This window comes from Carcharhinus amblyrhynchos, chromosome 13 (genome assembly GCF_965287045.1).
Source record: "Carcharhinus amblyrhynchos chromosome 13, sCarAmb.v2.hapA, whole genome shotgun sequence".
In the NCBI taxonomy this organism is placed as follows: Eukaryota; Metazoa; Chordata; class Chondrichthyes; order Carcharhiniformes; family Carcharhinidae; genus Carcharhinus; species Carcharhinus amblyrhynchos.
Genome location: NC_137336.1, coordinates 210,621 through 228,934, shown reverse-complemented (window position 1 = coordinate 228,934; position 18,314 = coordinate 210,621). Strand labels below are relative to the sequence as shown.

The 18,314-nt window shown below is 45.4% G+C and overlaps 1 protein-coding gene across 2 annotated transcripts in view; it reads left to right on the top strand.

The window, feature by feature from the left end:
- arap3 (ArfGAP with RhoGAP domain, ankyrin repeat and PH domain 3) overlaps positions 1-18,314 on the top strand; it is a 382,033-nt gene that overhangs the window by 264,929 nt on the left and 98,790 nt on the right. For both annotated transcript variants that reach the window (XM_080201223.1, XM_080201222.1), the window contains exons 19-20: positions 11,373-11,478; positions 17,005-17,152. In XM_080201223.1, coding sequence (XP_080057349.1) covers positions 11,373-11,478; positions 17,005-17,152 — 254 coding nt within the window. The remainder of the gene's footprint in view (positions 1-11,372; positions 11,479-17,004; positions 17,153-18,314) is intronic.

Here is an 18,314-nt window from a genome sequence, read left to right as displayed (position 1 = left end):
GTGATCACTTTCACTAAAATGCTCCCCCACTACCACTTGAATCTCTTATCTGGCTTCATTCCCCAGAATCCTGTCCAGTACAGCTCCCTCCCTTGTTTGACCCTGCACATATCAATTTAAAAAGTTCTCAAGAAATCTGCTCTTTATTTATTTGTTTATTCCTATTTGCCACAGATAGAGAATTGCGGACTAGGGAAATTTCACAGTAACTTCATTACAGCATTAATGTGAGCCTTACTTGTGATTCATAAATGAACTTTAAACCATGGCTTCCAAGTGAAATTACAGATAGTATCAGATTCAAGGAAGAAGCATGCAAATTGGCAGGTAAAGGCAAAAGGTAGGAGAATTGAGAGCAGTTTAAAATTCAGCAAAGGAGGACCAAGGGATTGATAAAGAAGGGAAAAATAGAGTCTGAAAGTAAGCTAGCAGGGAACAGAAAAACTGACTGTAAAAGTTCATGTACATATGTAAAGAGAAAAAGGTTGACAAAAACAAATATAGACCCCTACAGTCAGAAACAGGAGAATTCATAATGTAGAATAAAGATATCGCTGAGGAATTAAATTTGTTCTTTGCTTTAGTCTTCACAAAGGAAGACATGAATAATGTACCAGAAATGCTGAGAGAAACAAGTTTTAGTGAGGAGCTGAAGGAAATCAGCATTAGTAAAGAAATAATTTTGGGAAATTGATGAGTTTGAATGTGGATAAATCTCCAGGTCCTGATAATCTTCATCCCAGAGTACTTAAGGAAGTGGCCCTGGAATTAGTAGATCCATTGGTGGTTATTTTCCAAAATTCTTTGGACTCTGGACTGGTTCCTACAGATTGGAGAGTAGTTAATGTAAGCCCAGTATTCAAAAAGGGACGTAGGGAGAAAACAGGGAACTACAGACCAGTGAGGCTAACGTCAGTATTGGGGAAGTTGCTAGAGTCCATTATCAAGGATTTCATACTATAGCATTTGGAAGGCAGTGGGATAATCAGACAAAGCCAGCATGGATTTACGAAAGGGAAATCGTGCTTGACGAATTTATTGGAATTTTTTGAGGATGTAACTTGTAGAATTGACCAGGGAGAACCAGTGGATGTGGTTTGTTTACACTTTCAGAAGGTCTTTTCTCCCTGGAGAGACGAAGGCTGAGAAGTGACCTGATAGAGGTTTATAAAATGTTGAGAAGTATAGATAGGGTGGATTCTCAGAGGCTATTTCCCCAGGGCTGAAATGGTCGCTACGAGAGGACACAGGTTTAAGGTGCTGGGGAGCAAGTACAGAGGGGATGTCAGGGGTAAGTTTTTCACTCAGAGGGTGGTGAGTGAGTGGAATCGGCTGCCGTCGGTGGTGGTGGAGGCAAATTTGATAGGGTCTTTTAAGAGACTTCTGGATGAGTATATGGGACTTAGTAGAGTTGAGGGTTATAGGTAAGTCTAGTAGGTAGCGATGTGATTGGCGCACCTTGTGGGCCGAAGGGCCTGGTGGTGCTGTAGTTTTTCTCTGTTCTATGTTCTATGTTTTCAACAAGGTCTCACATAACAGACTATGAATTAAAGCATATGAGATTGTGGGCAATGTCTTAAGATGGATAGAAAGCTGGTTAGCAGATTGGAAGCAAAGAGTTGCCATAAATGGGTCTTTTTCTGATTGGCAGTCAGTGACTAGTGGGGCTCCATGGGGATCTGTGCTCTGATCCCAACTGTTCACATTATATATTAATGATTTGGAAGAGGGAACTGAATGTGTCATCTCCAAATTTGCAGATGATACAAAGTTGGGTGGGAGAGTGAGCTGTGAGGAGGATGCAAAGATGTTTCAGTGTGATTTAGACAAGCTGAGTGTGTGGGTATCTGCATGGCAGATGCAGTATAATGTGGATAAATGTGAGGTTATCCACCTTGGTAGCAATACTAGGAAGACAGATTATGACTTGAATGGATGTAAATTGAGAGAGGTGGCCCTTGTGCATCAGTCACTGAAAGTAGGCACGCAGGTACAGCAGGCAGTAAAGAAGGCAAATGGTATGCAAAGAACAATACAGCACAGGAACAGACCCTTTGCCCTCCAATCCTGCGCCAATCACAATGCCTGCCTAAACCAAAACCGGATGCACCTCACAGAGTCCATTTTCTTCCATTCCCATCATATTCATGTATTCATCTAGTTTCCCCTTAAATTCCACTATCATACCTGCAGTCACCACTTCCCTGGGCAGTGCTTTCCAGACATTCATCTCTCTCTGTGTAAAAAAAAACTTGCCTTGCACATCTCTTCTAAACTGTTCCCCACGCACCTCTAGTACTTGACTTTTCTATCCTGGGAAAAAGCATTTGACAATCCACTCTGTCCATGCCACTCATAATCTTGTAAACCTCTATCAGGTCACCCCTCAACGTCCGCCGTTCCAGTGAGAACAAACCAAGTTTCTCCAACCTCTCCTCATAGCTAATACCCTCCAGACCAGGCAACATACTGGTAAACCTCTTCTGTACCCTATCCAAAGCCTCCACATTCTTCTGGTAGTGTGGCAACCAGAATTGAACACTATATTCGAGATGAGGCTTAAGTAAGGTTTTGTACATTTGCACCATGGCCTGCCAATTTTTATACTCATGCCCCAACCGATGAAGGTAAGCATGGCGTATGCCTTCTTGACTACTTTATCCACCTGCGTTGCCACTTTCAGTGATCAGTGGACATTTACGCCCAGATCTCTCTGCCTGTCAATACTCCTAAGGGTTTTACCATTTACTGTATAATTCCTACATGCATTGGACTTTCCAAAATGCATTATCTCACATTTGTCCAGATTAAATTCCATCTGCCATTTCTCTGCCCAAGTCTCTAACTGGTCTATACCTTGCTATACCCTTTGACAATCCTCTTCACTATCCACAACTCCACCGATTTTTGTGTCCTCTGCAAACTTACTAATCAGATCAGCTACATTTTCCTCTAATTCATTCATATATACTATAAACAGTAAAGGTCCCAAAACTGATCCTTGTGGAATACCGCAAGCCTCAGCCTTCCATTCAGAAAAAGGCCCCTTTGCTCCTATTCTCTGTATTCTATGGCCAAGCCAGCTCTGTATCCACCTTCCCAGCTCTCCTCTGATCCCACGTGACTTCAGCTTTCATATCAGTCTACCATGAGGTACCTTGTCAGAAACCTTACTGAAGTCCATGTAGACAACACCCACTGCCTTTCCCTCATCTATTGTCTTTATCACTTCCTCAAAATACTCGATCAAGTTAGTGAGACACAACCTCCCCTACACAAAACCATGCTGTCTATCACTAATAAGTTCATTTGTTTCCAAATGTGAGTAAATCCTGTCCCAAAGAACCTTTTCCAATAATTTCCCTTTTGCTGACGTAAGGCTCACCGGCCTATAATTTGCTAGATTATTCCTGCTGCCACTCTCAAACAATGGAACAACATTGCCTATCCTCCAGTCCTTTGGAACTTCACTTGTAGCCAATGAGTATTCAAAGATTTCTGTCAAGGGCCCAGCAATTTCCACCTTTGCCTCCCTTAGTATTCTGGGGTAGATCCCATCAGGCCCTAGGGCTTATCTACTTTAATGCTTTTTAAGATGCCCAATACCTCCTCATTTTCATATTGTCATGGCCCAGAATATCTACACATCCTACCCTAAGCTTCCTAGGTATGTTGACCTTCATAGCGAGATGATTTGAATATAGAGATAGGGATGATTTGCTGCAATTATATAGGGTGTTGGTGAGGCCACACTTGGAGTATTGTGTGCAGGTTTGGCCTCCTTATCTGAGGAAAGATGTCCTTGCTATAGAGGGAGTACAGTAAAGGTCTACCAGGATGATTCCTAGGATGGCAGGTCTGTCATATGAAGAGAGATTAAGTCAGCTAGGATTATATTCACTGGAGTTCAGAACAGTGAGCGTTAATTTTGCTCACTAAAGTAGAAACATGTAAAATTCTAACAGGGTTAGACAAGGTAGATTCAGAAAGAATGTTCCCAGTGGTGGGGGAGTCCAGAACTAGGAGTCATAGTTTGAGGATAAGAGATAAACCTTTCAGAACAGAGCTGAGGAGAAATCTCTTCACCAAGAGGGTGGTGAATGTAAGAACATAAGAAATAGGAGCAGGAGTAGGCCATCTAGCCCTTCGAGCCTGCCCCGCCATTCAATAAGATCATAGCTGATGTGAAGTGGATCAGATTCACTTTCCCACTTTCTCCCCATAACCCTTAATTCCCTTGTCTATCAGAAACCTATCTACCCATGACTTAAATATATTCAGCGAGGTAGCCTCCACCACTTCAATGGGCAGAGAATTCCAGAGATTCACCACCCTTTGAGTGAAGAAGTTCCTCCTCAACTCCGATCTAAACTGCCCCAGCCCCCCTTATCTTGAGGCTGTGCCCTCTAGTCCTGCTGTCCTTTCTGAGTGGGAAGAATCTCTCTACCTCTACCCTATCCATCCCTTTCATTATCTTATATGTCTCTATAAGATCCCCCCTCAGCCTTCTAAACTCCAACGAGTACAGACCCAGTCTATTCAGTCTCTCTTCATAGTCCAACCCCCTCATCTCCGGTATCAGCCTAGTGAATCTCCTCTGCACTCCCTCCAAGGCCAATATATCCTTCCACAAGTGCAGCAACCAAAACTGCACACAGTACTCCAGCTGCGGCCTCACCAGTGCCCTGTACAGTTGCAGCAAGACCTCCCTGCTTTTATATTCTATCCCCCTCGCTATAAAGGCCAACATTCCATTCGCCTTCCTGACCACCTGCTGCACCTGCAGACTGGGTTTTTGCGATTCGTGCACAAGGACCCCCAGGTCCCTCTGCACCGTAGCATGCTGCAACTTTTCACCCTTTAAATAATATTCCTTCCTACCATTATTTCTACCAAAGTGGATAACCTCACACTTGCTAACATTATACTCCATCTGCCAGGTCCTCGCCCACTCACTCAACCTACCTAGATCTCTCTGCAGACTTTCCACACCCTCCACGCAATTTGCTTTTCCACTCATCTTCATGTCATCAGCAAATTTTGTCACCCTACACTCAGCCCCCTCCTCCAGATCATCTATATAAATGGAAAATAGTTGAGGCCCCAGCGCCGATCCCTGCGGCACTCCACTAGTCACCAACCACCAACCAGAATAGTGCCCATTGATACCAACTCTCTGGTTCCTATTAGACAACCAATCCTCTATCCACGCTAACACCTTACCCCCAACTCCGTGCACCCTAACCTTCTGCAGCAACGTTTTATGAGGCACCTTATCAAACGCCTTTTGGAAATCTAAAAACACCACATCCACCAGTTCCCCTCTGTCTACCGCACTAGTCACATCCTCATAGAAATCCAATAAATTCGTTCAACACCACTTCCCCTGAATGAATCTGTGCTGCGTCTGCTCTATCAAACCATTCTTCTCTAGGTGCCTCGCTCTTTCTTCTTTGATGACAGATTCTAGCATTTTTCCAACAACAAACGTTAAACTAACTAGCCTATAATTCCCTTTTTTCTGCTACCTTTTTTAAACAGTGGTGTAACATTAGCCGTTTTCCAATCTTCCGGCACTTCCCTGGAGTCCAGCGAATTTTAATAAATAATCACTAAGGCATCCACTATCACCTCTGCCATCTCTTTCAGAGCCCTGGGATGCATTCCATCCAGTCCCGGGGACTTGTCCACCATCAGTCCCATTAGTCTATCAAGCACTACCTCTCTAGTGACAGTAATCGCATTCAGGCCCTCAACTCCTACCATCCTTCTATCTTTAATATCCGGCAAACTATTTGTGTCCTCCTCTGTGAAGACCGAGGCAAAAAACTTATTTAAGGCCTCAGCCATTTCCTCAACCCCCACCACTAAATCCCCCCTCTCATCCTCTAAGGGTCCAACATTCACTCTAGCCAGTCTCCCCTTCTTTATATATTTGTAAAAATTTTACTGTCATTCTTTATAATTAGTGCTAGTTTAGCTTCATACTCTATCTTTCCTTTCTTTATCACTTTCTTAGTCATTCTTCGTTGCTTTTTAAATCTTTCCCAATCTAATTGCCCACTATTTTTAGCCGCTCTGAATGCATCAGCTTTTAATTTAATACTCTCCTTTATTTCCTTAGCTAATCACGGCTGGTTATCCCCTCTCCTACAGTCCTTCTTTATCATCAGAATATATTTCTGCTGAGCACCGAAAAAGATTTCCTTAAAAATCCTCCACTGTTCCTCAGCCGTCCTACCAACCAATCTGTGCCCCCAATCTACATTCGCCAATTCCTCTCTCATCCTATCGTACTCCCCTCTGTTCAAACAGAAGACACAGGTTCGGGACCCTACTTTCTCATCCTCCATCTGCATCAAAAACTCGACCATACAATGATCACTCGTCCCAAGAGGATCCCTCACAAGAAGATCCCTAATTCTACCTGCCTCATTACACAACACCAGATCTAAGATAGCTCGCTCCCTCGTAGGTTCCGGCACACACTGTTCAAGGAAACTATCCCGGCAGCATTCCAAGAACTCTTCCTCGAGCCCACCACGTCTGACTTGGGTCAACCAATCAACATGCAGATTAAAACCCCCCTTAATTATCGCCGTTCCATTTCTGCACGCATCATTTATTTGTTTGTTTATAGCCCGACCCACCTCCAAGTTATTATTTAGGGGCCTGTAGATCACACCCACCAGCGTCTTCCTCCCCTTACTGTTCCTTATCTCCACCCACAACAATTCCACGTTTTGCCCTTTGGAGCCTATATCTTCTGTGGAATTCACTACCACAGAACATAGTTGAGGCCAAAACATTGTCTGATTTCAAGAAGAAATTAAATATAGCTTTTGGGGCTAAAGGAATCAAAGGATATGGGGGGAAAGGGGATCAGGATATTGAATTTGATGATCAACCGTGATCAAAATGAATGGCGGAGCAGGCTGGAAGGGTCCAATGGCCTAATCCTGCTTTTAGTTTCTATATTATGTTAACACCATGTATGTCCCACTTAATGTTGGGAAAATTGAAATCACCTAACATAATTTGTTAGCAAATGTTGTCCCCTTGTTCAAGAAGGGGAGTAGAGACAACCCTGATAATTATAGACCAGTGAGCTTTACTTCTGTTGTGGGCAAAGTTTTGGAAAGGATTATAAGAGATAGGATTTATAATCATCTAGAAATAAATAATTTGATTAGGGATAGTCAGCATGGTTTTGTGAAGGGTAGGTCGCGTGTCACAAATCTTTTTGAGTTCATTGAGAAGGTGACCAAAGAGGTGGATGAGGGTAAAGCAGTTGATGCGGTGTATATGGATTTCAGTGAAGCGTTTGATAAGGTTCTCCACGGTGAGCTATTACAGAAGATACAGAGGCATGGGATTGAGGGTGATTTAGCGGTTTGGATCAGAAATTGGCTAGCTGTAAGACGAGAGAGGGTGATGGTAGATGGAAAATGTTCATCCTGGAGTTCAGTTACTAGTGGTGTACCGCAGGGACCTGTTTTGGGGCCACTGCTGTTTGTCATTTTTATAAATGACCTGGATGAGGGGGTAGAAGGATGAGTTAGTAAATTTACGGATGACATTGTAATCAGTGGAGTTGTAGACAGTGAGGATGGATGTTGCAGGTTACAGAACATAAGAACATAAGAACATAAGAAATAGGAGCAGGAGTAGGCCATCTAGCCCCTCGAGCCTACCCCGCCATTCAATAAGATCATGGCTGATCTGTCGCTGCTCAGTTCCACTTTCCGGCTTTCTCCCCATAACCCTTAATCCCCTCTCTTATCAAAAACCCATCAACCCGCATCTTAAAAATATTTAGCGAGGCAGCCTCCACCACTTCAACGGGCAGAGAATTCCAGAGACTCACCACCCTTTGAGTGAAGAAGTTCCTCCTCAACTCCGTTCTAAACCGCCCCCCCTTTATCTTGAGGCTGTGCCCCCTAGTCCTACTGTCTTTTTTGAGCGGGAAGAGTCTCTCCACCTCTATCCTGTCCATCCCATTCATCATCTTATACGTCTCAATGAGATCTCCCCTCATTCTTCTAAACTCTAACTAGTACAAGCCCAGTTTATTCAGCCTCTCCTCATAGCTCAACCCCCTCAACTCCGGTATCAGCCCAGTAAACCTCCTCTGCACTCCCTCCAAGGCCAAAATATCTTTGCGCAGGTGCGGCGCCCAAAACTGCACACAGTACTCCAGCTGCGGCCTCACCAATGCCCTATACAGCTGCAGCAAGACCTCTCTACTTTTATATTCAATCCCCCTCGCTATGAAGGCCAGCATCCCATTCGCCTTCCTGACCACCTGCTGCACCTGCAAGCTGGGTTTTTGCGACTCATGCACAAGGACCCCGAGGTCCCTCTGCACCGTCGCCTGCTGCAGTTTTTCGCCCCATAAGTAATAGTCCTTCCTACCATTCTTCCTACCAAAGTGGACCACTACAGAGCTGGGCTGAGAGGTGGCAACTAGAGTTTAATGCAGAAAAATGTGAAGTGATTCACTTTGGAAGGAGTAACAGGAATAGAGAGTACTGGGCTAATGGTAATATACTTGGTAGTGTGGTTGAGCAGAGAGATCGCAGTGTCCATGTGCTTGGATCCCTGAAAGTTGGCACCCAGGTTGATAAGGTTGTTAAGAAGGCGTACGGTGTGTTAGCAAATTTACTGGAGTTCTATGAGGATGTGTCTAGGGCAGTGGATAGAGGAGAGCTGGTGGATGTGGTCTTTCTGGATTTTCAGAAGGCGTTTGACAAGGTACCTCACAAGAGGTTATTGCAGAAGGTCAGGGGACATGGAGTTGGGGGTAGGGTGTTAGCGTGGATAGAGGATTGGTTGTCAAATAGGAGGCAGAGAGTGGGGGTCAATGGGTGCTATTCGGATTGGTGGATGGTGACTAGTGGGGTGCCCCAGGGGTCGGTGCTGGGGCCTCAGCTATTTACCATTTATATAGATGATCTGGAGGAGGGAACCGAGTGTAGGGTGTCGAAATTTGCTGATGACACCAAGATTGGGGGAATGGCAAATTGTGCGGAGGGTGTGGAGAGTCTGCAGAAGGATCTAGATAGGCTGGGCGAATGGGCCAGGAAATGGCAAATGGAATTTAATGTTGGCAAGTGTGAGGTGGTCCACTTTGGTAGGAAGAATGGTAGGAAGGACTATTACTTACGTGGCGAAAAACTGCAGCAGGCGACGGTGCAGAGGGACCTCGGGGTCCTTGTGCATGAGTCGCAAAAACCCAGCTTGCAGGTGCAGCAGGTGGTCAGGAAGGCGAATGGGATGCTGGCCTTCATAGCGAGGGGGATTGAATATAAAAGTAGGGAGGTCTTGCTGCAGCTGTATAGGGCATTGGTGAGGCCGCAGCTGGAGTACTGTGTGCATTTTTGGGTGCCGCACCTGCGCAAGGATATTTTGGCCCTGGAGGGAGTGCAGAGGAGGTTTACTAGGCTGATACCGGAGTTGAGGGGGTTGAGCTATGAGGAGAGGCTGAATAAACTAGGCTTGTACTCGTTAGAGTTTAGAAGAATGAGGGGAGATCTCATTGAGACATATAAGATGATGAATGGGATGGATAGGATAGAGGTGGAGAGACTCTTCCCGCTCAAAAAAGACAGTAGGACTAGGGGGCACAGCCTCAAGATAAAGGGGAGGCGGTTTAGAACGGAGTTGAGGAGGAACTTCTTCACTCAAAGGGTGGTGAATCTCTGGAATTCTCTGCCTGTTGAAGTGGTGGAGGCTGCCTCGCTAAATATTTTTAAGAAGCGGGTTGATGGGTTTTTGATAAGAGAGGGGATTAAGGGTTATGGGGAGAGGGCGGGAAAGTGGAACTGAGCCACGACAGATCAGCCATGATCTTATTGAATGGCGGGGCAGGCTCGAAGGGCTAGATGGCCTACTCCTGCTTCTATTTCTTATGTTCTTTTATTGGTAGACGGATTGAGTTTTGGAGCCATGAGGTCATGTTACAACTGTACAAAACTCTGGTGCGGCCGCACTTGGAGTATTGTGTACAGTTCTGGTCGCCGCGTTATAAGAAAGATGTGGAGGCATTGGAAAGGGTGCAGAGGAGGTTTACCAGGATGTTGCCTGGTATGGTGGGAAGGTCTTATGAGGAAAGGCTGAGGGACTTAAGGCTGTTTTCGTTAGTAAGAAGGTTAAGAGGTGACTTAATAGAAGCATACAAAATGATCAGAGGATTAGATAGGGTGGACAGTGAGAGCCCTTTTTCCTCGGATAGAGATGGCTTGCACGAGGGGGCATAGCTTTAAATTGAGGGGTGATAAATATAGGACAGATGTCAGAGGTAGGTTCTTTACTCAGAGAGTAGTAAAGGCGTGGAATAAGGAGAGGCTGGACAAACTAGGATTGTTTCTCTGGAGTGGTGGAGGCTGAGGGCAGACCTGATAGAAGAATATAAAATTGTACAAGGCATTGACAGGGTTGACAGTCAGAGTCTTTTTCCCAGAGTTGAAATGTTTAATACTAGGGGACATGCACTCAAGGTGAGAGGGGGGAAGTTCAAAGGAGGTGTGAGGGGCAGGTTTTTTTACACAGAGAGTGATAGGTATTTGGAACGCGCTGCCAGGGGTGGCAGTGGAGACAGATACAATAGAGACATTTAAGGGGCTTTTAGATAAGCACATGAATATGCAAGGAATAGCAGGATATGGACCAAGAGCAGGCAGAAGGAATTAGTTTAATTTAGCCCCATAGTCAGTACAATATCATGGGCCAAAGGGCCTGTTCCTGCGTTGTACTGTTCTATGTTCGATGACAGGTTGTTGTGTATGATGACATGTAGCTTTGAGAAATCTGAAGTAAACTATTGTTGCAATGGACTGACCATATTCATCTAGCATGTTCTTACAAATATCCAAATATCATGTATAATTTTAGATGTGATCCAATGATCTGCTAAGAATTACATTTACGATCAGTTTCAGATTATTAGTCAGGCTCGCAATGGTGCTAATACTTGCTGGAAGCTACATATGTTGATGCACAGGGCCCAATACTCTGCAGGCAAAAGGAGCATGTCCAGGCATTTCACCTTTGTTAAAAAATTAAACAAAAGCATTTGGAATCATTGTTCCCTGATGCATTCTTCATTGCAGAACCTCAACCAATCAGAGTGGACTTGCCAACCAATCAGCACTCCTAAATTGCTCCCTTTGAAATTTGGCCTTATTGGATCACCCTGTTAAGTGCAAGATGGAAAGTTTAAATTTCATACTGAGAAAGGTTTTTTAAATATATCTGCATTATTTTCAGAAAGTACGCTCAGTAGATATCAAAAATTTATAGGCAAGTAGTTTTACACACACCTCAGGAAGAGAAGCAAAATACTGTGACTTGTTTTCATCCAATGTTTTCAGAGATTCCGCACAAACCGCAGAGATTGAAGCATTATCAAGAAATCATTGCTGTACTCCCAAGAGTCAACAGAATGACGCTTGCTGCTCTGATTGGTCACTTGTACAGGTTAGTCCAGTTTAGTTTGTTAGTTGTTTAAGCTGGAGGCTTTTAAACAATAACTCTCGCAGCGTTGTGAGACCTTGGATAAAGTTTTCAGGAACTGCTATCACCAACATTGATGCTGCATCAGAATAGCTTCCAAAAGCATGCTTTTCACTAAACTTAACTGTAAAATCCTAAGGCTGAAATGCAAGCTCAAAAACCCTCTCTGCAACATGGTAATCAGATTTCTAATTGGATCATGCATTTGTCCCATCTGACTCTACAAACGTCTCTCTTTTCTTGCTCCTTTCACTTTCTGAACGAAAGTGAAGTGTAATAGACGCAGCTCTGCTGAAATGTCGTCAGCTGTGCCCTCTACTTCTGGTTTCCTTTCTAAGCGGGAAGAATCTCTCTACCTCTATCCTATCTAGCCCCTTCATTACCTTGTAAGTCTCTAAAAGATCCCCCCTCAGCCTTCTAAACTCCAATGAGTACAGACCCAATCTATTTAATCTCTCCTCATAAGCTAACCCCCTCATTTCTGGTATCAGCCTGGTGAACCTTCTCTGTACTCCCTCCAAGGCCAATATATCCTTTCGCAAATAAGGGGACCAAAACTGCACACAGTACTCCAGCTGCGGCCTCACCAGTGCCCTGTACAATTACAGCAAGACCTCCCTGCTTTTATATTCTATCCCCCTCGCTATAAAGGCCAACATTCCATTCGCCTTCTTGATCGCCTGCTGCACCTGCAGACTGGGTTTTTGCGATTCGTGCACAAGGACCCCCAGGTCCCTCTGCACCGTAGCATGCTGCAACTTTTCACCCTTTAAATAATATTCCTTCCTACTATTATCTCTACCAAAGTGGATAATCTCATATTTGCTAACGTTATACTCCATCTGCCAGGTCCTCGCCCACTCGCTCAGCCTATCCAGATCTCTCTGCAGACTTTCCACACCCTCCACGCAATTCGTTTTTCCACTCATCTTCATGTCATCAGCAAATTTCATTACCCTACACTCAGCCCCCTCCTCCAGATCGTCTGTGTATATGATAAACAGTTGAGGCCCCAGCACCGATCCCTGTGGCACTCCACTGGTCACTAACTGCCAACCAGAATAGCACCCATTGATTCCAACTCTCTGCTTCCTATTAGACAGCCAATCCTCAATCCACGCTAACACTTTATCCCGAACTCCGTGTACCCTAACCTTCTGCAGCTTTTTTGAGGCACCTTATCGAATGCCTTCTGGAAATCTACCAGTTCCCCTCTGTCTACCGCACTAGTCACATCCTCATAAAAATCCAGTAAATTTGTTAAACACGACTTCCCCTTCACGAATCCATGCTGCATCTGTGTGATCGAACCATTCTTTTCTAGGTGTCCTGCTATTTCTTCTTTGATGATAGATTCTAGCATTTTTCCAACTGTGGACGTTAAGCTAACTGGCCTGTAGTTCCCTGCCTTTTGTCTGCTACCTTTTTTAAACAGCGGTGTAACAGTAGCTGTTTTCCAATCCACTGGCACTTTCCCAGAATCCAGCTAATTTTTATAAATAATTACTAAGGCGTCTGCTATTACTTCTGCCATTTCTTTCAGGACCCTGGGATGCATTCCATCCGGTCCCAGGGACTTGTCTACCTTCAGTCCCGTTAGGCTACCAAGCACTACCTCTTTAGTAACAGTAATTGTATTAAGGACCTCACCTCCTACCAACCCTCTATCCATGTCTCTGAAATGGCCACAACATCGAAGTCCCAGGTACCAACCCATGTTGCAAGTTCACCCACCTTATTCCGGATGTTCCTGGTGTTGAATAGACACACCTCAAACCACCTTCCTGCCTGCCGGTTACGCTCCTGCAACCTTGAAACCTTATTCATGACCTCACTGCTCTCGACCTCACTGCTCTCAACCTTGTGTACACTGGAGCTACAATTCAGGTTCCCGTCCCCCTGCTGAATTAGTTTAAACCCTCCCAAAGAACATTAGCAAATTCCCCCCCCCAGGATATTGGTACCCTTCTGGTTCAGGTGTAGATCATCCCATTTGTAGAGGTCCCACCTACCCCAGAATGACCCCCAATTATCCAGGTATCTGAATCCCTCCCTTCTGCACCATCCCTGTAGCTAGATGTTCAACTGCTCTCTCTCCCTATTCCTCTCCTCGCTGGCACGTCGCACAGGTAACAAACCAGAGATAATAACTCTGTCCATTCTAGCTCTAAACTTCCACCCTAACTCCCTGAATTTCTGCCTTACATCCCCATCCCTTTTCCTACCTATGTCGTTGGTGCCTAAGTGGACTACGACTTGGGCTGGTCCCCCTCCCCCTTAAGGATCTCGAAAATACGATCCGAGACATCACGGACCCCGGCACCTGGGAGGCAACTCACCAACCGCGATTCTCTCTCGTTCCCACAGAATCTCCTATCTGTCCCCCTAACTGTGGGCTGCCCAGTGACTAATGCTTTACTCCTCTCCCCCCTTCCCTTCTGAGCAACAGGGGCAGACTCTGTGCCAGAGACCTGTACCCCATGGCTTACCCCTGGTGAATAGTTCTCCCCCCAACAGTATCCAAAACAACATACTCGTTAGACAGAGAAACTGCCACAGGGGATCGCTGCACTGATTGCTTCTTATCCTTCTAACAGTCATCCAAGTATCCTCGTTTCTAGGAGTAACTATCTCCCTGTAGCTTTTTTTCTATAACTGTCTTTGCCTCCCAAATGATTCTGAGTTCATCCAGTTCCAGCTCCACGTCCCTAACACAGACTTTGAGGAGCTGGAATTGGGTGCACTTCCTGCAGGTGTACTCAGCTGGGACAGTACTGGTATCCCTCACCACAAACATCCCACAGGAGGAACATTGCACTGCCTGCACTGCCATCTGGGGTGTGTCGGGTCCTTAATTATGCTGGCTGCTTTGCTGAGGCAGCCAGAAGTGTAGACAGAGTCAATGGATGGAAGGCTGGTTTGCATGATGGATTGGGCTATATTTGTGACCTTTTGTAGTTCCTTGTGGTCTTGGGCAGAGCAGAAGCCCATACCAAGCTGTGATACAACCAGAAAGAATGCTTTCTATGGTGCATCTGTAAACGTTGATGAGAGTCTTAGCTGAAATGCCAAATTTCCTTAGTCTTCTGAGAAAGTAGAGGCATTGATAGGCTTTCTTAACTGTAGTGTCGGCATGGGGGTCCAGGACAGGTTGTTGGTGATCTGGACACCTAGAAACTTGAAGCTCTCGACCGTTTCTACTTCATCCCCATTGATACCACCATGGTATGTTCCCCTTTACGCTTCCTGAAGTCAATGACAATCCCCTTTGTTTTGTTGACATTGAGGGAGAGATTATTGCTGCCGCACTAGTTCACCAGATTCTCTATCTCATTCCTGTACTCTGTCTTGTCATTGTTTGAGATCTGACCCACTACGGTAGTATCGTCAGCAAACTTGAAAATCGAATTGGAGGGGAATTTGGCTGCATAGACATAGATGTACAAGGAGTATTGTAAGAGGCTAAGAACACAGCCTTGTGGGGCACCGGCTGAGAACACAGCCTTGTGGGGCACCGGCTGAGAACACAGCCTTGTGGGGCACCGGCTGAGAACACAGCCTTGTGGGGCACCGGCTGAGAACACAGCCTTGTGGGGCACCGGCTGAGAACACAGCCTTGTGGGGCACCGGCTGAGAACACAGCCTTGTGGGGCACCGGCTGAGAACACAGCCTTGTGGGGCACCGGCTGAGAACACAGCCTTGTGGGGCACCGGCTGAGAACACAGCCTTGTGGGGCACCGGCTGAGAACACAGCCTTGTGGGGCACCGGCTGAGAACACAGCCTTGTGGGGCACCGGCTGAGAACACAGCCTTGTGGGGCACCAGCTGAGAACACAGCCTTGTGGGGCACCAGCTGAGAACACAGCCTTGTGGGGCACCGGCTGAGAACACAGCCCTGTGGGGCACTGGCTGAGAACACAGCCTTGTGGGGCACCGGCTGAGAACACAGCCTTGTGGGGCACTGGCTGAGAACACAGCCTTGTGGGGCACCAGCTGAGAACACAGCCTTGTGGGGCACCGGCTGAGAACACAGCCTTGTGGGGCACCGGTGTTGAGAATGATCATGGAGGAGGTGTTGCCTATTCTTAATGATTGTGGTCTGTGATTTAGGAAGTTCAGGATCCAGTGGCAGAGGGAGGTGCCGAGACCCAGACCACAGAGTTTGGAGATGAGTTTCATAGGAATAATAATGTTGGAGGCTGAGCTGTAGTCAATAGCTGGAGTCTGAGATAGGTGTGCTTGTTATCTAGGTGTTCCAGAGTTGAGTTAATGCATGATCTGCTGAGTCTTTTCTGTGTTCAAAATAAATATATTAAAATTGGATTTGTTGTTCTATAGAATATCATAGAAACATAGAAGATAGGAGCAGGAGGAGGCCATTCGGACCTTTGAGCCTGTTCCGTCATTCATTACGATCATGCCTGATCATCCAACTCAGTAGCCTAATCCTGCTTTTTCCCTTTAACCTTTGATCCCATTCTCCCCAAGTGCTATGTCCAGCCACTTCTTGAATACATTCATATCCTTGTGTTTGTTACAACTGTCAGTGAATGTCCCTGATTTGTCTATCTTCAGAGTTTCTTTCAGAGCAGAGATTTGGGTGGGATTGAAGCAGAGATTGTATTCATGATGCATGTTACAGGATGAGAAGCTTTGGATAATGGCAGTGAAATTCAAGTTCATTAACCTTGGAGTAAAAAATTCCAGAAATACTTATGACAATGACAATTGCGTTCCAAAGTGTTCCACCTTATTACAGTTGTCCTGTTAAGATTTTGTGGGCACAGTAAAAAGTCTGACAACACCAGGTTTAAGTTCAACCAATTTATTTGATAGGAAATTCACAAGCTTTCGGGGTTTGTCCTCAGACAGAACTCCCCATTCACTTGACGAAGGGACAAACCCCGAAAGCTTGTGAATTTACTATCAAATAAATCAGTTGGACTTAAACCTGGTGTTGTCAGACTTTTGACTGTGCTTACTCCAGTCCAACGCCGGCATCTCCACATCAAGATTTTTTGGTCTGTAGAGCACTTGGATTAAGATAAGGATGGCACAAAGTTTTAACTTGTGTTTCCCCATGTGAGTAGACACTGATAGCTAAGTTCTGCACACAAGGGCAGCCTCAACCAGGATCTTGGGTTCATGTTACACTATCTGTAACACCCTGCGTTGACTTGCCTGGGTTTGCAAAATCTCACCAACTGTCCTGGCTGGCGACAATACACATCTCTTTAACCTGTGCTTAACCCTCTCTCCACTCACATTGTCTGCACCTTTAAAACTTGATTACCTGTAAAGATTCACATTCCAATCATTATTTTGTAAATTGAGTTTGTGTCTTTATAAGCCCTGTTTGTGAACAGAACTCCCACTCACCTGGAGAAGGGGCAGTGCTCTGAAAGCTGCGGCTTGTGCTACCAAATAAACCTGTTGGACTTTAACCTGGTGTTGTGAGACTTCTTACTGTGCTTTACCCATGTGAACAGGGTTCAGAAATGTGCAGACCTGAACCAGATGTGCACCAAGAACCTGTCGCTACTTTTCGCTCCCAGCTTATTTCAAACGGATGGCAAAGGAGAGCAGGAAGTCCGTGTGATTGAAGACCTGATTGATAACTATGTGTTAGTGTTTGATGTAAGTAACTATTCCTGGATTATATAATTAATACAGTGAATCCAATACCTGATGGACCATATCTGGGTTCCAATGTTAAAATAGACAAAATATTCCCAGTAATTCAAAGACTGGGAGCTCTTGAACAACTGAGATGGAAGAGAATTGGGATGATCTAGCGTGAGACATCAGTTAGTTACATATTGAACGTTTTTGATGACACTTCATCTGCTAGCTGCTGTCCCAAGCAAGGGAGCTTGGCAGCTGTTAACACAGTTCCTCACTCTGCAGGAACTCTGCGATGCTCCCTGCAATAGGCACCCATCAATGGAAGTTAGTGGGTGCTTTCCTACTGTCCATCTGAACTGTATGCCATGTCTGGAAGCCAGTTTGCGGGGTGCATACATGTTTATACAGCAAGGCTTCCTCAATGAAAACTTTCCCCAACCACCATTATGCCCTGTGTGAATGTCAAAGCTCTGAGCTTAGTCTGCCACATGCCTCCGCTAATGGCCTGGGGTATCAGGGATCCGTATCCAGGGGGACCATTCATCTGGGGGGATGGGAAGGGGTGCAGCAGGGCGGGGAGGGCAGCTTTGTGCCTCATACCACTGACCTCACAACTGCATTGAGGGTGCGGAAAACATTGTGCCACACTGTGTGAAGAGAGGGTACAAATGTGTGGGAGGCCACTGATGACCATGAGGGCTATTCTTACCTAAATGGATGACCTCACATTTACCAGCATTGTACTGTATCTGCCAGACCCTTGCCCACTCACTCAAACTATCTATATCTCGTTATAGATGTTCAGTGTCTGTCTTCCTACATATCCTTTTCTGATGAACACATTAACAACATGTTAGACAGTTTTTTTCTTTCAGATTCTGCCCAGCTCCTGTGTTTGTGCTTCTTATAGAGTCATAGAGGTTTACAGTATGGAAACAGGCCTGACAACCCAACTTGTCCATGCCGCCTCTTTTTATAAACCCCTAAGCTAATCCCAATTGCCCGCATTTGGTCCCTATCCCTCTATACCCATCGTACCCATGGAACTGTCTAAATGCTTTTTAAAAGACAAAATTGTACCCGCCTCTACTACTACCTCTGGCAGCTTGTTCCAGACACCATCCTCTGTGTGAAATTTTTGCCTCTCTGGACACTTGTGCATCTCTTCCCTCTC